Source organism: Canis aureus, chromosome 24 (genome assembly GCF_053574225.1).
Source record: "Canis aureus isolate CA01 chromosome 24, VMU_Caureus_v.1.0, whole genome shotgun sequence".
In the NCBI taxonomy this organism is placed as follows: domain Eukaryota; kingdom Metazoa; phylum Chordata; class Mammalia; order Carnivora; family Canidae; genus Canis; species Canis aureus.
The window spans coordinates 2,380,818-2,402,513 of NC_135634.1; the positions used below are offsets into that span (position 1 = coordinate 2,380,818).

Genomic DNA, 21,696 nt, shown 5'->3' on the forward strand with positions numbered 1-21,696 from the left:
TAAGAGATGGCTGATGAGAACACTCTTTTTACCCTCTTGAATTAGGTCTTTAAGAGCTGTGCAAATTTAAAGCAAAAGTCCTGCCTCTGCTAGTAGAGCCAATGATAAATGATACAAGTACTACTTAAACTCACTCTATTCAACAAACTGACATTCTATGAAAGGCTTTTATACACATTTACCATATTACCAATAGTCCAGAATCACACTTCAAAGGCAAAGGGAAAAATATGGCTGTTGTCAGATAAACACAATTTACAATTTTATAATAATGTAGTAAAAATAACTGAGAAAAACTGAAAGAAGAAAAATATCTAATTAATATTCTATCATTTCAATTTAATTCCATTCAAGTAAAATGTATTTCTAATGGTTAAACTTTATATAAGATAGTGTGATATTGGTGCAAGGATAGGCAAACCAATGGGAATAGAATAAACATTTATAAAACAAATCTACACATATATGGTCTTGTGATTTTTGACAAAGTTTCCACTGCAATTCAGGGTTCCCCCTGAAAGGACTGCCTTTATAATAAATGATCTTTATTGATCTACTAGAAATTCAAATGGGAAAAATCTTAACCTTGACCCCTACACCTCACAGCATACTCAAAAATTAATTTGAAATGGATCAAAGGCCTAAAATGTGGAAGCAAAAGTAATCAAACTTCTTAGAAAATACATGTAAGGAGAACTTCATGACCCAGGAGCAGGAAAACATTAAATGAATAAAACTTAGGATATAGGACAAAATTAAAATGAACTTCTGTTCATCAAAATACACCATTAAGAGAGTGAAAAGACAGGTTTAAATTGGGGGGAAATGTTTGTAATGCTTATTTGTAACTACAACGCATTTTTAAAACCCTCACAAATCAATAAGAAAAATACAGATAACCCAATAGAAAACTGGGTGATAGACTTCAAAAGATGCTTCACAAAAAGGTAATCCAGCAACCAATAGACTTAGGAAAAAGTATTCAACGTCATTAGTCTTCAGAAAAGTACAAATCACAAACGAAATACCACCACACAATTTCCACAATGGCTAAAATTAAAAAGATTAGTAATATCAAGTACTGGAGAGGATGTGGAACAAATGAAGTTCTTACACATTACTGGTGGAGGAAATTGATACAAACACTTAAAAAATGAATGGCAGTACCAGATATTCCATTCCTGTGTATACACAAGAGAAATGAAAATGTACATCCACCAAAAGACATGTACAAGAATGTTTACAGGATCCTTATTTACAATACCTAAGAACTGGAAACAGTCCAAGTGTCCATCAATACACGGTGGTGTATTGAATTGCGTATAATTGTATATAACTGAATTATTACACAATAATTTAAAAATGAACTACTGTAGACAACTTAGATGAATCTTACAGATACACTAAATGAAAGGAATCAGATCCAAAAAAAGTTCAACTGTATGACTCTATTTATGTGAATTTAAGTAGCACACAAAAACAGGAAATAAAAGATAGTGGTTAACCATAGGGGTTACTGAGAAAAGGCATAAAGAAGCCTTCTGATGTGCTGGACATGTTTTAGATCTTGATCGGGGTGGAGATTATGAGTATACACAAATTCAACTAACTGTACAGTTAAGTTTTGTGTACAGTCAGTGACATCTCCACTTAAAAAGAAAGTTCACTTGATTTTTTATTTATATTATGTAAACATTGAGAATCAACAATGTTTTATAAAAATATCCAAGATTCATAAAGTTATTACTAATAATTATGAATGTACAAAAAAGCTATATGAAACATTCATAATTTTAAGTACATTTTCCAATTGATAAAGTCGAACTATAAAAAATTCACATTTAAAAACATTTAGTCTACTAAAAATTTCACAACCCATATGTTAGAATTTCTCTTTTTAAAAAATGTATTGAGCTATAGACTACATAGAATTATTCTTCCTGTGACTGTTCACCATGATACTTTTCATCCCTTTTATAGAGAGGTGCTCTTTTTTAGAAGAAATGATAAGGTTGTACCATAAAAATTCCAAAAGCTGTTCTTAAGACTTCATTCCACTATCAACTTTAGTTCTCTTCTTTCAAATACCTTCCATTTAAGGTATTCTAATTTTCTGTTCTGTAGTTGCTTAGAAGGCCACTCACCTATCTTCTTTCAAACATAAAAATAAGGGCAGCCTGGGTGGCTCAGAGGTTTAGTGCCACCTTCAGCCCAGGGTGTGATCCTGGAGACCAGGGATCAAGTCCCATGTCGGGTTCCCAGCATGGACCTCCTTCTCCATCTGCCTGTGTCTCTGCCTCTCTCTCTCCCTCTCTGTCTCTCATGAATAAATAAAATCTTTAAAAATTAATAATTGTTTAAAAAATAAAATAAAAACAAAATAAACCAACCAAACACACACACACACATAAAACCTATTTTTAAAAGTATTTCTTCATTTTATACAGATTCCTTTTGCTCTATCTATATACATGTATGTTCTAGCAACTGATAATAAACAGAATTAAAGTGTTTTTTAAAAACCACTCTATTGAGACATGATTGACATAACAAACAGCTGTATTTATTTAACATATGTAATTTGAGAAGTTTGGAGATCGATATACACCCATGAACCATCACCCAATTCTATGCCATAAAACATATCCATAACCTCCAAAAATTTCTTCTTGTCCTGTGTTTTTACTTATGTAATTGAAGATGTTAAGTCGATAAAAATAACCAAGATGAATCTTAAAATGCAAACTAACATCTGCTTGAAATAACTTCAAATAATTACAACTTTTCAGTTCACCTAACTTGATTTAAAATTTAAAAAGCATTTTAGCTGAAAATCCTGTTTTGTTTTTCCTGGCAGAACTATCTGTAAGAAATAACGTAAAACTCAAACTATTCATCTAGAACAGCATTTCTCAAACTTTAACAAGTATATGAGTGACCAAGGGATCTCATTAGAATGTCTAAGAAGCTCAGAAGTGACGTCTAAGCTGCTGGTCCATATACTACACTCTGAACAGTAAAAGATTTCAAACACTTAATACTAGAATTTATTTTTTTTTAACTAACTAAATACTAGAATTTATTTTTTTTAAGATCTACTTATTCATGAGAGACACAAAGAAAGCGAGGCAGAGAAAGAGATAGAGGGAGAAGCAGGCTCCACTGTAGGGAGCCCGATGTGGGACTCCATCCCGGGGCTCAGCGATCACACCCTGAGCCAAAGGGAGACACTCAACCACTGAGGCACCCAGGTGTCCCTAAATACTAGAATTTAAATCACAATTTTATTAAAAGACCATTTAGTTTAGGGTTTTTTTTTTTTTTCCTTCCCTAGCGGCATGGGTAAATTTACCCTGACAATTGTTAATTTGATTTGGGCTTCATTAGATTTATTTTATTTGAGAGAGAGAAAGAGATAGAGAACCTGTGCAAGCCAGTGAGGGGGGGAAGGGAAAGAGGCAGAAGGAGAGGGTCTCAGTCCAGGACCCCTGAGATCACGACCGGAGCCCAAACCAATAGTATTGGTTATAAATTAAAATTTTAAATTTTAAATTTTATTTATTTATTATAAATAAATTTATCATAAATTTATTTTTTATTTATTAAAATTTAAATTTTATTTAAAAATTTTAAATAAAATTTTGGTGGATGATGCATAACCAACTGATCCACCCAGATGTGCCTGATCTGATTTCATTTATGACATACATACTTTTAAATCAGAATTGTCATACTGCTATAGTGAAAAAGAATTTTTGCAAATGTCTGTCTAGCTTAAATTGATATGGCATTGTATATTTTGAAGCAAAGATACATGTAGACAGTTCCCAACTCAGGACGGTTAGAATTTTTTGACTTTACAATGGTGTAAAAGCAATACACATAAAAGCAATACACATTCAACAGAAACTGTACTTCAAATTTTGATTTTTTTTCCCCAGGCTAGCAAGATGCAGTTGCAATACTCTCCAATGATGCTGGGCCGGAGCAGCAAGCTGCAGCTCCCAGTCAGCCAAGCAATCACAAGGGTAAACAACTGATAACCATTCTGCACCCATACAGTCATTTTGTTTTTCATTTTCAATACAATTTTAAATAAACTGCATGAGATATTTAACACTTTAATTATGAGATAGGTTCTGTGTTAGATTTCACTCAACTGTAGGTTAATGTTAGTGTTCCGAGACGTTTAAGACAGGTTAGGCAAAGCTATTGTGTTCTACAGGTTAGGCATATTAAATGCATTTTCAACTTACAATATTTTTGGGACATAAACCTATCATAAGTCGAGGAAGACTATATTCCCTTTAGACATTGCTAGGTTTGCAGCTATTAAAGTTTCAAGAGAGCCTGATAAAGAAGGGAGTATACAAACTTGAACACTCAAGTGCTTCAAACTGCTTTGTTAGGAAAATGATGTCTTTGAATTTTTTTTCATGGTGAATAAAGAATTGGTCCCCAAATATGTCTTTTTAAAAGACATATTGTCATATGACATATGTCATTTGACATAAAACTGTCAAAATGATGTCTTTGAATTTTTTTTCATGGTGAATAAAGAATTGGTCCCCAAATATGTCTTTTTAAAAGCACAAAAGGAATAATATAAAAAGTTCATTTCTGGCTATGCCTTCATTTTAAAGGCTATTCTTCCTAACAATTTTACTATCTACTTAAAATTTTATTGACAAAAATTTCCACTTGGGTGCTTTGCTGATGAAGACCATTCTAAGTAAATGTTGTTTTCTTTATAAGGCTAGAATCTTTATAGAAGTGAATGATTATGAGATGCAGAATAAAAGAAAGATAGAATTAATATAAAATATGGAACATTAAAATTTAATGAAAGAAAGATAATTCTTGAAAGAAATCTGAAATGGCTACAGATGTAAGCAACATGCAAGCTGTAAACGGTATCATATTCCAATCTCAATTTAATGTCAAAATATCCCTAAATAGAGCCCCAAAATGAACTGGGGAAAAACATTTCAGGGCACAATACTGATAATGGCAACAAAACCCAATAATAGTCAAAATTTATGCACTACTATAAACTTACTTAACTTGCACTTAGAATATTCAAATTATAATTACTTTCTTTCCCTGTTTATCCCTGTCCTGCTCTAGGTTTAAACTAAAAGATGTCATCCCTTATTATCCATTTTATTTTTCTATTTTCTTGCAATTTGCATTTTAACTTTACAAAAGAAATAAAACCAGAAGAACTTAATAGTTTTTTGAGTAAAACTGAAATAAAATAAATGGATAACCACTTGGGAAAAGTAAATAAGATTCTTGCTCCTCAGCATGGACAAAAATAAACTTCATGTAGATTAAAATTTTGATGTAAAAATGAAATCACAAAAACACCTAAGAACATGAATCTAACTAATTTTATTATGTAATCTAACATTTTCCAATTGATAGATGCTAACTTTATCATATATTAAATTCTTTAAAGGCTATTCTTCCTAACAATTTTACTATCTGCTTAAAATTTTATTAACAAAAATTTCCTAATCGTGCTGAAGTTTTTAAGCATCACATACTCCCAAAGGGAGAAACCATATACAAAGAAACTTGGGATTTGATTATGTAAAAATTAAAAGTAAATGTGTTAGAAAATACTATAGGCATTTAAATGTTCATTCTCAGTAGAATCACTGAAATCCAAATAAAAAAAAAACAGTGATACCACGTTTTGCTCATATATTGGCAAAGGTTATTTTAAAATGCCTATTATCCAATGTCAATAAGAGCTGGCCGTTTAAAATAGGAGCCAAGTATGGTAGATTTGAGGAAATAACTGAAAGAAACGTAAATAGAAGTGGCTGCTTAAGGACATGTAAGACTGCCATTATGGCGGGCTTCACTGATGTTGGAAATGGTAAATTTTAGTAAATTTAGTCTGCATGGTTACATGATTCTTTTAGCAGTGCTCAACAGGGTATACAGAGGATATACTGAAAGCTGAATTCAGAGTGTTTTTGCAAAGGAAGTGTGGTAAAATGAAAAGGGTGCAAGAGATAATAATAGGCTAGGAGAAAACGAAGGGAAGGAGTCATTCACATAATTAATATTTATTAAGTCCCATGTGATCTGACATACAGGAAGATCATTCTTTCTTTCTTTCTTTCTTTCTTTAACATATGTAACCATCTTAACCATTTGTGTATACGTATGTGTGTCCAATACTAAGCACTCACTAAATGTTGTCCGTGATTTGTAAAAGGCATCATTCTGATCAGTTAGCCATTCTTTTTAAAGATTTTATTCATTTATTCAAGAGAGAGACAGAGAGAGAGGCAGAGACATAGGCAGAGGGAGAAGCAGGCTCCCCGCGGGAGCCCTATGTAGGACTCAATCCAAGGACCCTGGGATCACGACCTGAGCCAAAGCAGATACTCAACCACTGAGCCACCCAGGTGTCCCCAGTTAGCCATTCTTTAACTGAAATACATTTCCCCCTTTTATTGAAATATGATTAATATAAATTATGATTACTCATTTTATATGTACAGCATTAAGATCTGACTTACATATTTTGCAAAATTATAATAAATTCAGTTAACATCTACCATCTGATTTAGATTCAATAAAAAGACATGAAAAAATAAGAAAAATTTTTCCACATAATAACACATAGGATTTACTCTTTTAACAACTTTCCCATATATCATACAGCAGTGGTAACTGTAGTCATTATGTTGTACATTACATTCCTAGTACTTCTTCATCTTATAACTAAATGTACGTTTATACCTTTGATCACCTTCCTCCAATTCCCCATCCCCTCAATCCTTTATAACCACAAGTCAGATCTCTTTTTCTGAGTTTGGTTTTTGTTTTGTTCTTTTGGATTCCACACTTAAGAGCATACAGTATTTGTCTTTTCCCTGTTTGACATACTTTACTAAGCATAATGCCTGCCCTCAAGGTATCCATTCATGTTGTCACAAATAGCAGGATTTCCTTGTTTTGTTTTGTTTTTTATGGCTGAATAATATTACATTGTATATATCTGATATACAATGTATATGAGATATATACAATGTATATCACTTCTTTATCTGTTCATCTCTTGATGAACACTTAAGTTGTTTCCATGTCTTGACTATTGTAAATAATGCTGCTATGAACAGGGGGTGATTTTTTGATTAGTGTTTTCATTTCCTTTGGATATATTCCCAGAAATGGAATTGCTGGAACATTTGGTAGTTCCATATTTTAACTTTTTGTGGATCCTCCATACTGTTGTTTTCCATAGCAGCTGTACCAATTTACAATCCCACCAACAAGAAAAGAAGTAGTCTGGTTTCTCTATATAATCAGCAGTATTTTGTTATTTCTTGTCTTTTTGATGGTGACCATTCTGACAGGTCTGTGGTGATATCTCATTGTGGTTTTGAGTTGCATTTCCCTGATGATTAGCGATGTTGAGCATCTTTTCATGTACCTATTTGCCTTTCATATGTCTTCTTTCGAGAAATATATATTCATGTTCTTTGACCATATGCAAATTAAATCACTTGCTTTTTTCTATTGGCTTGTATGAGTTTTAAAAATATATTTTAGATAATAACCCCTTATTAGGAATCTGGTTTGTGGTTTGCAAATATTTTTCCCCATTCAGTATGTTGTCTTTTTACTTTGTTGATGGTTTCTTTTGCTATGAAGAGCTTTTCAGTTTGGTGTAATCCTACTTGTTTAGTTTTTATTTTATTGCTTGTGCTTTAGATGTCACACTCAAAAAGTCACTGCTGAGACCCACATCAAGAAATTTTTTCCCTGTATTTTCTTCTAAGAGTTTCATGGTTTCAGGTTTTACATTTAAGCCTTTAAATTCTACTTTGAGTTAAATTTTCATGAGTGTTATAAGATAGAAGTGAAGTTTCATTCTTTTAAATGTGAGTATCCAATTTTCCCAGCACCATTTATTTAAGATACTGTCTTTTCTCAGTTAAATATAATCAGCTCCCTTGTCAAAATTAGTTGGATGTATATATTTGGGTTTATTCTGGGCTTGTGATTCTGTTTCATTGTTTTCTTTTTTTTGATTTTATGCCAGTATTTACTATAACTTCATAGTATAGCTTGATATCAGAAGGTGTGATGCCTCCTGCTTTGTTCTTCTTTCTTAGGATTACTTTGGCTTTTGGGGGGGGGTCTTCTGTAGCTTCATACAAATCTTAGGATTTTTATTTCAGTAATAAATGCCTCTGAAATCTTGTTAGGGTTTGCACTGGGTCCACAGATGATGGCCTTTGGTAGTATTCATATTTTAACAATATTAATTCTTCTAGTCCATGAAAACAGAGTACCTTTATATTTATTTCTGTCTTCAATTTCTTTCACTGATGTTTAATTTCCCCTTTAATTTCTTCTTTGATCCCTTGGTTGATCAGGAATGTGTTGTTTAATTTCCATACTGAATTTTCCAGTTTTTCTTTTGTTACTGATTTTAGTTTCATATCATTGTGGTCAGGGAAAATAGTTGGTATGATTTCAGTCTTCTTGTATTTGCTAAAATTTGTAGCCTCATTTCTACCCTAGAAAATGTTCCTTGTGCACTTAAGAACATGTATACTACTGTTTTCGGATAGAAAATGTTCTGCATGTAACAATGTTAAATCCATTTGATCTATAGTGTTCAAATCTACTATTTACTTGTTGATTCTTTGCATAATGTATCCATTGTTGAGAGTGGGATATTAAGGTCTCCAGCTATTTTTGTATTGCCATTTATTTTTTTTATTTTAGCTCTGTCAGAGTTTGCTTTTTATATTTCGGTGCTCCCATGCTGGACACATATATTATCTACAATTGTTATATCTTATTGATATAACAAGAAGGGTTGACTTCTTTATCATTATATAACAACTTTTGTCTCTTTTTTTACAATTTTTAGTTTAAAGTCTACTTTGCCTGATATAAATATAGCTACCCCTTTTTTATTTTGTTTACCATTTACTTGGAAAATTGTCTTCCATCCCCTTTCAGTCTATGTGTGTCTTTAAGGCTAAAACGACTCTCTTATGAACCTCAAGTCATTGGTTATTTTTCCTGTTTTATCTATTCAGCCAATCTATGTCTTTTGACTGGAAAATTTCATCTGTTTACATTTAAAATAATTATTGTGACAGTTATTTTCTTTTGATATTTTGTGTATGTTACCCCATTCTTTCCTGGTCTGAAAATTTTCATTAAGAACTCTGCCCATTATCTTATAGATTGTGGGCGGCCACGGACTAGCTGGAGTAACTAGACCAAACCAGGCCCGGACTTGTGTCCTTCATTCACTCAAAAGGCTCGGGAGCCTAAAGGGTGAATAGTTGGTTGACGCTTGAGAAAGGGCTTGAGCAATGGTTTTCAGAGCTTGCTTTTACGTGATCGTCCACATAGATACAATTTATTCTGGCCTGGTCATAAACTTAAATAAGGGTCTGTGCTGTCCTTGCTGGTCTGTTAACCATATATAATGTATCTTCGAGGTATATATACCTGGAGCAACAAGCTTATCTATTAATCAGGACCCTAAATCTTCTGGTGCCTGTGGGTCTGTCTTGCATGCTGATAAAGGGAAAGCTTGGCGGGATTCACAAATATGCTAAGAATGGACCTTCCTTATCTTTGTTTTGCTTATGCTATATAATGCTGTAGAACCTTGAATAAAGCTGACACTGCTTGGACATCATCCACTGTGTCCCTCCTGTCCCCATCTCTTTACTTTTATTTTCCTCATCCCCTTACCCTCAGGACCCTGATCGTGTTGCCGCAGAGTGCGTAACAATAGATGAGTTCCCTTGAATGTTACATCTCTTTTTCTCTTACTACTTCTAAAATTCACGGTCTTTGACTTTTCAATTATAATGTATCTTGGTGTAGTCCTATTTGGGGTCTGCATATTTGGGTTCCTTATGGCCTCATGGATCTGGATGTCCATTCCTCTTCCCCGATTTAGGAAGTTTTCAATCATTACTGCTAAAATATACTTTCTGTTTATTTCTCTTTATGGTATTCCCCTAATATGAATATTGTTTCTTTTCATTGTGCTTCATAGGTCCTATAGGTTTTCTTCACTGTTTCATTTTTTTCCCTTTTGCTTCTGAGTAATGTCAAATGTTCTATCTTCCAGGTCATTAATTCTTTCTCCCACTTAGTCAAGTTTTCTTTTGACGATCTCTATTGAATTCTTCCATTTAGTTATTGTGTTTTTCAACTCTAGGATTATTGTTTCTATTCTTTATTTGAACTTCTCATTTTTGTTCATGCATTGATTTCCTAATTTCATTTAGTTGTTTGTGTTATTCACTATACTTCTTCAAATGGGTTTTTCTCAATTCTTTGACAGCTCACAGAGCTACATTACTTTAGGTGCAGTTACTAAAGCTTTATTAATTTCCTTTGGTGGTGTTATACTTTTACTTGATTTTTTGTGATCCTTGATTCCTTGCATTGATATTTGTGTACTGGAGTAAGCAGGCTTCTTTCCCAGACTGCAGATTTTCTTGGCAGAAACAGTTTTTCACTAGTCAGCTTGGTTTCATTTTCTGGGCATCTTTGCTAATAAAGACTATTCTTGAGCAGGTGGGACTTTCTATTAGAGTTTACTTTTAGACAAAGTAACTGTTTGAGCTCTAAGGATAGGAGGTATGACAGTGTGCCTTTGGCTGAGAACAGGTGGACATGATTGCTGGCTTGGTTCACTGCTCAAGTGAGACTGAAGGATGAGCTCCACTGTTGCCTGGGTTCTCTCATCAGGCTTATTAGACAGCCATGGCTGGTTACTATAGTCAGCAGTAGGTAAGATTATGAATTAGATACCGTGACCTGGGAGGTCAGCAAGACAAGACCCATGGCCTATAGTGTTCTTTATTTGGGGATCAAAATCAGATAAGAGTATACAATGAATTCTCTGGTTGGGTGAAGCCATGAGTCTTGCTCTACAGATAGGGGAAGCCATGTGCTGTGCCCTAGGTTCAAGTGCCACTGCAGGCATGACTGTTGAATGGGCTATGCAGCTTCCCATGTGCTTAGGTTCCCTGAACAGGCTAAAGGTTGCATTCAGCAATGAATAGGCCTACAAACTAATTTCCCTGCTCAGGAGCAGCAAGAAAAGCAGCTCTGAAGCTAGTAAGGCTTTTTGTGGTCTTAACTTAAGCCAACCTGTGCCCCAAGTTTCCTGGCAACAGGGCTGCTGGCTTTGTTGTGCAAACTATCAGCTTCTCAGCCTGTCTCTTGGTTCAAACTTTACTGGGTTAAACAACTTTTTGTTGTTTTTGTCAGATGGTGCTAGGAGCCAGGCTTCACAGCAGGTGGGGCTGTGAGTCAGCTCTCTGCCTACGAGGAAGGAAGGAAAGGGTAGGGAAGGGTCCCTTGAATCAGCTCCCAATTTTCTCAAACAGGCTTCCCAATTGAGAGCTACCCTCAGCCTCAGGTTAGGCTTTGTTCTGGAGGCAAGTAGCTCTGCTTATCCATTTCTAGGCTTGAGTGTTGCTAGGTTATCAGGTGTTCCTGCCAGCCATTCTAGTCATAGGGGACTAAGAGTTATACTCTGGAGTAGAAATGACTATGACTCAGTTCCCTTTCATATGTGAGGGCAAACCAAGATCTAAGGCCATCAAAACTCTTCATTTCAGGATCCAAATCAGGCAGACCTGAATCTTGATGAGGTCGCTGGTCAGAGTGTACCTCTGACTTGGTTCTACAGATGGGCAAAACCACTGGTTGGGACTACTATTTGGGCTCTACAGGTATGAATTTGGTCTGCCATAATCTGAATGCCTACAGCAAGCCTCACACCATTGCTCCACCAGCCAGATTCCCAGTGGTTGAGACCTGAAGATTCCCCTATAATCCCCATGGAGTAAGAATAGCATAGGGACTCCTATGAAGTAACCCATAACACTGGGGAGGCTAGATGTCTACTCAGACTCTCTTTTTCCATTGGAGGAATTACAGGCTTGGTGGGGGTCTGTATGGTGCTACTCTCAACTGGGTTGGTGGGGGGAGTATACAGTTAGCATGTAGCTACTTCTCTTATTCTTGTATGTCTTAATCTCTGCGGTACAGGGGGGTGCTTCAGCCTCATTCCAGAGTTCTAGGATTCTCTCAGTGGTGTCTTGCCTATGAATAGTTCTTGTGAGAGGGGAACAGGCAGGAATGATCTATGTCACCATCTTATCTCATTCTTCCACCTTAACCAACCATACTTAAGTATATAAGTCAGTGGTACTAAACATATTAACACTGTACAATCCTTATCCATATCCATAACTCTCTTCATCTTGTAAACGGAAACTCTATACCCATTATAACCCCCTATCTCCCAGTCCCAGTCCCTGGCAATTACCATTTTACTTTCTGTCTCTGTAATTTTGCCTACTGTAGAATCTCATATAGGTGGAATCATACAGCATTTGTCTTTTTATGACTGGCTTATTTCATTTAGCATAGTAACCTCAAGTTTCATCCATATTGTAATAAAGTCAGAATTCTATTCCTTTTCAAGGTTGAATTGTATTCTAGTATGTATATATTCCAGTGTGTGTGTGTGTACATAAATATAATATATATGTTGCTTGTATGTATGTATGTATGTGTGTGTGTGTATACATACACACATATGCTGCTTATTCATTCATCCATTGACAGACATTGGCTGATTCCACATTTTAGCTATTGTGATAATGCTGCAATGAAATAAAACAAACACCTCTTTGAGATCATGCTTTCAAACCTTTTGGATAGAGACCCAGAAGTGAAACTGCTATATCATAATGGTAATTCTATTTTAAATTTTTTTGAGAAACTGCCATACTGGTTTTCACAGCACTGTACTATTTAACATTTCTACCAACAGTGAACAAGGATTCCAATTTCTTCAATCTTGCTAACACTGCTACTTTCTGGGTTTGGGAGGTTTGTTTTGTTTTGATAGCAGCCTCCTAATGGACATAAACCAATTAGACCCATCCTAATGGTTCTTACTGTAGTTTTGATTTCTACTTCCCAAATGGTTAGTGATGTTTGAATATCTTTCCTTGAAACTTTATTGGCCATTTATATATATGTTCTTTGGAGAAATGTCTATTTAGTCCCTTGCTTGGTCAAAATGTTTTCTTTAATTTTTTTAAATTTATTTATGATAGTCACACAGAGAAAGAGAGAGAGAGGCAGAGACATAGGCAGAGGGAGAAGCAGGCTCCATGCACCGGGAGCCCGACATGGGATTCGATCCCGGGTCTCCAGGATCGAGCCTGGGCCAAAGGCAGGCGCTAAACCATGTGCCACCCAGGGATCCCTGGTCAAGATGTTTTCTTGTTGAGTTTTGATAGTCCTCATATATTCTATGTATATATTCCAAATACAACATTGTTGAGGCTTTTGTGCTATGTTTTAAGAGTTTTATAGTTTTAGGTCTATCTTCAAGTTTTTGATCCATTCTGAATTAATTTTTGTATATGTTGTTAGATAAGGGTTCAACTGCAGTCTTCTGCATGTGATTATCCAATTTTCACAATGCCATATATTTAAAAAAGACTATCTTTTCCCTACATAATGGTCTTGTTATCCTTGTCAAAAATCTTCCGAACATAAAAACAAGGATTTATTATTGAATTCTCTATTCTATTTCATTGTTCTATATACCTGCCTTTATGACAGTACCACACTATTTTGATTACTCTTGCTTTGCAGTAAGTTCTGAAATCAGGAAATGTGAATCCTCTAGCTTCTTTTTCAAGATTGTTTTGGTTATTCAGGGTCCCTTGAGATTCCACATGAATTACAGAATTTTCTATTTTTGAAAAAAAATTCATTAAGATTTTGATGATTATACTGACTCTGTAATTATTTTGTATTAACATCTTAACAAGAGTAAGTTGTCCAAACTATGAACATTTATGTCCTCTTTAATTTCTTTCAGCAACACTTTACAGTTTTCATAGTATAAGTCTATCATCTCCCTGATTAATTCCTAAGTATTTTATTCTTTCTAATGCTATTACAAATAGAATTTTTTTCATCATTTCCTTTTCATTGTTAGTGTACAGAAATGCAATGATTTTTTGGTGTCGACTTTGTACCCTGCTACTTTGCTCAATTCATTCACTAGTTCTGTTTTTCTACATATAAGATCTTATCATCTGCAACAGAGATCATTTTACTTCTTCCTTTCCAATTTGGATAGCTTTTATTTCTCTTTCTTAACTAACTGATCTGGCTAGAACTTCCAACACTATGTTTAGCAGAAGTGGTGAAAGTGGGCATCCTTGACTTGTTCCTGATCTTAAAGGAAAAACTTTCAGTCTTTCACTGATGAGCATGATGTTTGCTGGAGGTTTTCTTATAGATGGTGTTTATTCTGTTGAGATAATTTCCTTCAATTCCTACTTTGTTGAGTGTTTTTATCATGAAAAGGTACTGAATTTTGTCAAATACTTTTTATGAATCAACTGAGATGATCACATTTTTTTCTTTCCCTGTTCTTTTAAGAGATAATTACATTGTTTGACTTCCATATACATTCCAGGAATATAACCCACTATATTTATGGTGCATAATCTTTTTAAATACACTTCGTAATTTAGTTTTCTAGTATTTTGTTGACAATTTTTGCATCAATATTCATAAGGGATATTAGTCTGTAGTTTCCTTTTCTTATGGTGTCTTTTTTCTGGCTTTGGTATTAGGGAAGGCTGACCTCACGGAATGAGCTAAGTATTCCCACCACTTCAATTTTTAAAAAGCTTGAGAAAGACTGGTATTGGTTCTTCTTTAAATGTTTGATAGAACTCACCAGTGAAGTCATCAGATCTAGGGCTTCTGTTTGGAGGACAAGTTTTTGTTATTAATTCAATCTCTCGCCTAATTACACATCTATTCAACCTAATTCTTCATGAGTTCAGGTAGCTTTTGTATTTCTAGGAATCTGTGCATCTTATCTGATTATCCAATTTGCTGGCATATTGTTCTTCAATAATACTTTTCTTTCCATAGAATTGATAGTAATGCCCCACTTTAATTTCTGGTTTTAGTAATATGAGTCTTCTTTCTTCTTAGTCCATCTAGCTAAAGCTTTGTTAATTTTGTTGACATTAAAAAAAAATTGTTGACATTTTCAGAGAACCATATTTTAGCTTGACTTATTTTCTCTATCGTTTTCTTAATTCCATGTATCACTGCTCTCATCTTTATTATTTCCTTTCTGTTAGATTTGGGTTTAGTATATTCTTTTCTAGTTCCTTAAGTTGTAAAGTTAGTTGCTGATCTGTTATTTTCCTTGTTTTTTAATGTATTTATAGCCATAAAGTTTCCCCTTGATACCACTTTCAGTGCCCCATAAATTTTGGCCATGTTGTGTTTTCATTTTCATTTGTCTCTAAGTAGTTTCTAATTCCCTTGTGATTTCTTATTGTCTTAACAACAATTGTTAAATTTCTACAGATCTGTGATAAAATTCTGAGTTTCTCTTCTGTTACTGATTTGTAACTTTATCTTGTGATCAAGAAGATAATTTGTATTATATCTATCTTTTAAAATCTACTGAGATTAATTTGTGGACTAATATATGGTCTACCTTGGAAAATGAGCCATGTGTATTTCATAACAATGTGTATACTGTTGTTTTTATCGAGTAGAGTGTTCTGTATATGTCTGTTAGATCTGGTTGGTTTACTGTGTTGCCTTCTGTCTGGTTATTCTATCCATTACTGCAAAAAGGCTATTAAAGTTTCCAACTATTCATGTAGATCTAATTCTTCCTTCAATTACATCAGTTTGGGACACATATATTTTGCTGGTCATTAGTTATGTAAATATTTATAATTGTTTTAACTTCTTGCTACATTGAACCTTTTATTAATATATAATTGTCCTTTATCTACTGTAACCATTTTTGATTTAAAGTTTATTTTATTTGATACTATTTTAGCTGCATTTGCTCTCTTTTGGTTATATTTGCAAGGAATATCTTTGTCCTTCCTTTCACTTTGTGTCTTGTATCTAAAATAAGTCTCCTGTAGACAGCATACAGTTGCATCTTGTGGTTTTATTCATACTGCCAATTTCTATCTTTTGACTGGACAGTTTAATCCATTTACATTTAAAGTAAATAATGATAAGAAACTTACTTCCATTGTTTTGCTATCATTTTCTATATACCTTATAGGTTTTTTTTTGGGGGGGGTCTATCATATCCTGCATTACTGTCTTCTTTTAGGTTGGTTTTTGTAGTGAATGAAACATTTAAATTCTTTTCTCACTTCTTTTTGTGTATATTTAGCTATTTTCTTTGTGGTTACCATGGGGATTACATTTAAGGTCTGAAAATTATTTAACACTCTAACTTGAAATTACCAGCTAACTTCAATAATATACAAAAACTCTACTCCTTTATAGCTCCATCGCCACTCTGTCAGTTGATGTCACAAAATATAAATTAATAATCATTTTAAATGCATTAGCCTATTAAATTATGTAGAAAAAGTATGGAATTACAAACCAAAGTTACAACAATACTAGCTTTTAGAATAAATCTTTTTTAAAAGGTATTAGTCTCTTAAATCATGGAGAAAACAAAAAATAGAGTTCAAACTCTTGTTACAATACTAACTTTTTATTTTTAAGATTTTATTTATTTATTTGAGAAAGAGGGAGAGAGCATGAGCATGAACGGGAGGAAAGGCAGAGGGAGAGGCACGGAGCCTGATGTGGGTGGGGCTCAATACCAGGATCCTGAGATCAAGACCTGAAGTCAGGTGACATGACTGAGCCACTCAGGTGCCCCAATATTAGCTTTTAATTGCTTATGTATTTACCTTTATTGAGATTTTTATTTCTTCATAAAGCTTGAAGTTACTGTCTACTGTCATTTCATTTCTCTCTGCAGGGCTCCTTTGAACATTTCTTGTGGGGCAGTTCTAGTAGTAATGAACTCCCTCAGCATTAGTTTATTTGGGAATGTCTCACTTTTGTGAAAGAACGCCTTCACTTTTGAAAGACAGTTTTGCCATATAAAGATGTCTTATTAAAGAGTTAAGGAACATTTAATGTGCTCAAAGCCACTGCTTTCTAGCCTCCAAAGTTTCTTTTTTTTTTTATGATAGTCACACAGAGAGAGAGGCAGAGACACAGGCAGAGGGAGAAGCAGGCTCCATGCACCGGGAGCCCGATGTGGGATTCGATCCCAAGTCTCCAGGATCACGCCCTGGGGCCAAAGGCAGGCGCTAAACCGCTGCGCCACCCAGGGATCCCTTTTTTTTTTTTTTTTTGCCTCCAAAGTTTCTGATGAGAAACCTGCTGATAATTTTATGTGACAAGTTGCCTTTCTCTTGGTATTTTCAAGATCCTTTATTTTTTGTTTCAAATTCTAATGTGATTATAATTACAAAGGATGTTGATGTGGGTCTCCGAGTTCATCTTGTAGTTTGTTGACCTTTTAATGTATGTTTACCCCATATCTATCATCAAATTTGAGGATTTTTCAGCCATTATTTCATCAAATATTCCCTCTGCCCTCTAACTGCTATCTTCTGCAACTCCCATAATGCATGTTAGTCTGCTTGATGGTATTCCACAGGTCCCTTAGGCTTTGTTCACTTCTCCTATCTTTTATTCATTCATTCCTCAAATTCAGTAATTTCTAAAGTCCTATTTTCAAGTTCATTGATTATGTCTTCTGCCTGCTAAAATCTGCCTCTGAATCCTTATAGTAAAATTTTCATTTCAGTTAAAGTATTTTCAACTCCAGAATTTCAGGTGTCTTCTTAGGTTTTTCAACTCTTTATGAATATTTTCATTTTGTCCATACACTGTTCTCTTGATTTTGCCCACATCTTCCTTTAACTCTTTGAGCATTTTTAACATAATTGTTTTAAAGCCTTTGTCTAGTAGATCTACCATGTTTTTCAAAAAGTTTCTGTTGCTTATGTCTTTTCTGTGAATGGCTACACTTTCCTCTTCCTTTGTTTACTTTGTGTTTTTTTTTTTTTTGTTGAAAACTGAACATTTCAATGTAAAAATTTGCTAACTCTGAAAAGCAGATTCTCCTCCTTCCCCAGGGTTTGCTATTTTCTGTTACTGTTTTCGGTTTTTTTAAATTGTTATCAGTGTACCAATGATCAGCCTGAGATGTAACCTTAAGGTCTTCGCAGCTCTCTTCTGAGCTGCTCCTTTCCCTGGACATGTATGGTTAGCATTAAAACACCTAAGGTGAACTGGGAAGTCTTCTATATTCTCCTACATTCTGGAGAATGATCTGTTCATAGGTGTGAATAAAATTATCTATAAACTAGGTCTAAGCCACATGTTCTTTAATAGTTTTTCTTTTCTTGGTAGGTATATTCAAGCTTTCCGCTTCTTTTTCATTTTTTTTTTTTGTCAATATATATTGTCTTAAAATCAGTCTTTTTTTTTCCCGATCTTCAGATTATTGTAGATAATACAGATTGTGTTATTGTATAGTAGATAATACAGATTCCTGTATTTTAACATGGTGTTTCCTAATGAATTTCGATTCTTATCTCTGGTTATTTCTGATATTCTAAATTTTTAACTTCCTTTTTTCTTTGGCTAAGAATTTCTAACACATGTCATGTGTTGCCCAGGATAACAAATCTGCTGTCCTTGTTTTACTGGAACTCTTTATACAATACTTGTCATTAATAATGTCCTTGATAATCTATTCTCTTGGCTCTTCTCATAAAACTCTTTCTTCATTTTTCTCCTGCCTCTCTTGTCATCCTTCCTCAGCATCCCACCATGGGTGGGCTTCTTTTCTTCTCTTAAGTATTAGGGTTTTCCAAGACCATATGTCCTGTGAACTCTACCCTTTTAAACATGACTCCTAGTGACCTCATCCAGATCCATGTATTCAACTACTTTTTACACGTTAAGACTCTCTAAACCCATATGTACAACTCCCAGCTAGATTAGACAAAGAACAACAGGATGTTTCAATGTATCCTGTTATCCTGTCTACCTAACATGGGCAATATTATCTTCATCCTATAAACCTTACCCTCTTCCTATATTCTATATACTTGTGATTAATTTTGGTATTCCTAGGTTGGTAATGTAGAAATTATTATTTTTTTTTAAGATTTTATTTATTTATTCATGAGAGGCACAGAATGAGAGAGAGAGAGAGAGAGAGAGAGAGAGAGAGAGGCAGAGACACAGGCAGAGGGAGAAGTAGGCTCCATGCAGGGAGCCTTACGTGTGACTGGATCCTGGGTCTCCAGGATCAGGCCCTGGGTTAAAGGCTGCGCTAAACCGCTGAGTCACCCGGGCTGCCCTAGGAATTATTTTAGATTCCTGTCTCTCACATACCCATATTCAATCAGTCACCAAATTCTGAAGGTTTACCTTTATCCCTTAAGAATGTGTTCCTTCATGGTTCTTCCTAGAATCTCTACCTTAGATCATGTATTTTCATAAAAAACTACCTTGATACTCTCCTAATCTTCAGATCTGTAACCTGGTCTCTCTCCTATCTACATGCTATACCACTTTCCAAGTGACTTTTCTAATAAATGAAAAATTTGTTTACTGATGACTCACAGCTTGTGTTCTTGGACATACTGTTTTTGTTTCCTCTACTTAGGATGACCTCTGTCCACCTTCATTTCTGCCTATTTAAATTCCACATTCTTCAAAGTTCAACTCTTCTATCTCCCTCTCTGGAAAGCTCCTTTTCCTTTTGTGTTGGCACAGCACCTTGGGCACATGTCTTTCATAAAATACATAATTCTATAGCAATCATAAATTAATTTAACTATTTTCCACAAAAGGAAAAATGACATGAGGCTAGCCAACCTTGTTTACTACTGTACTCTCATCAGCTAGCACATGTTTATTCATGTTCAGAATAGCATGAATGATTTTTTAAAATTTTTGTTTAAATAAGAACTCATATAAACATATACATAACCAGAACTGTTTGTAAACTTGTGGTATAAACAAAAATACATAAAGCAGGAAAAAATTTAAATAGGTCCAGGTCTATAAATTCATGTTGCTTTTCCAAAGAATTAGAATTGTGCATGTGGGTCAGAAAGCAGATTCCTATTAAGGCTTCTCTGAGCTTAGGGATATAAAAATTGACTAGGGAATTCTAAATTGGAATGCTACTCACTATTCTATATTAGCCTATTAGAGTGGTATGATTAAAAGAAAAAAACATAGGGTGATTGTGATGTATCCTTAAAAGACTTGAGTCCTTAATAATGAAACAAAAATAAAGAAGGATTTGCTTATTGTAAACCCATTCATTAAGGTTTTGCCACAACACCCTGCTCCAATGAAAAATATTAGTTCTCAGGATTCTTTTTGTGGTTGGTTGTTTTTTGTGGGGAGTTTTTTGTTACCTTATTTTCATAATTGATTGTAGTATACAACTCAAAGGAGCATAAATTTCTTAAGGACAAAACTGGTCCATTAAAGAGTAAAAATATAAAGCAAGCTGTTTAGAAAAAAAAAAAATTAGTAAGAGTTTCAGTTTTCCAATCTGTATATCATCTTAGCCTTGACCTAAATAAAGTTTGCTTTAATTACAAATTTTTGGGTTACAGAAAACTGGTAGTGAAACTAAGGCTTGAGATTCTACCTCCAATTATGACTCAATGTCAAACTGTTCCAGGAACCCAGCCTATAAACCTAGATCCAGTAAAGCCATCTCAAAATAAATTTTGTTGTTCACAAGAAGAACTCAAAAGAACATTGTATGGAATGGGAAAAAAATGGTCACCTATGTAAGAACTGTAAAGCAACATTTTTAAATGTGAAAGATTCACACTCACATAGTTTAAGAATTGCATTTTTCAAACATACCTTGTCCATTAATTTACTTGCATGAAGACTCAAGCTATTGAAGAAGATTTTTTTGCTTAGCAAATGCATTTCTTCAATGGTAGTCAATAATGTAGTTGCACTATTTCCAACAATGCCACTAAAAGCAAAGAATATTTCAGGTTGCAAAACAGAGGCTAAAACAATCACTTCTTTAACTGAGTATAATCCATTTAAAAGATCTAGACTTAGGGGCACTTGGGTAGTTCAATCAGTTAAGTGTCTGACTCTTGATTTCAGCTAACGTCATGATCTCAGAGTTCTGAAATCGAGCCCCACATCAGGCTCTGAGCTGGGCATGGAGCCTGCTTAAGATTCTCTCTCTCTGCCCCTCCCACCACATCCCCCTCACGCTCACTCTCTAGCTCTAAAAACAAAACAAACAAAACAAAAAATCAATCTAGATATTTTAAAAAGTGTGTATATAGAATATAATTTGTGAATTAACAACTACTCTAGGTTCATATAAAAATGACAGGGTATTTTTTTTTTTAAGAGTTAGGTGATGAACAAATGTTTTCAGTGTTGCACAATCTCTTTTAGAAAAAAGACACTCATAATATGCAAACTCATCTTTCTATTTTTCTCAATTATAGTAAATGCACCTCTTGATTATTCAAGACCTAATTTTAATTTTAAGGAAGCCATTCCATCAATAGCTCTATTCATAAAATATTTAAATTTTATTAACACTGAGTTATTATTTCAATTAAGACTGTTACATCATATCTAAATTATAGTTTCTCAATTTTTATACAGCTGCCTAAATAGCAATATATTTAAACTGATTATGAAAATCTGATAGTATTTTAAAATATTGAATTATTAGCACATTCTGTACTCCTC

The 21,696-nt window shown here is 34.2% G+C and overlaps 1 protein-coding gene across 8 annotated transcripts in view; it reads right to left on the reverse strand.

Annotated features, from left to right (window-relative positions):
- The window catches only part of COG6 (component of oligomeric golgi complex 6), a 184,578-nt gene that overhangs the window by 125,461 nt on the left and 37,421 nt on the right, over positions 1-21,696 (reverse strand). For all 8 annotated transcript variants that reach the window (XM_077867952.1, XM_077867951.1, XM_077867948.1 and 5 more), the window contains one exon: positions 20,833-20,950. In XM_077867952.1, coding sequence (XP_077724078.1) covers positions 20,833-20,950 — 118 coding nt within the window. The remainder of the gene's footprint in view (positions 1-20,832; positions 20,951-21,696) is intronic.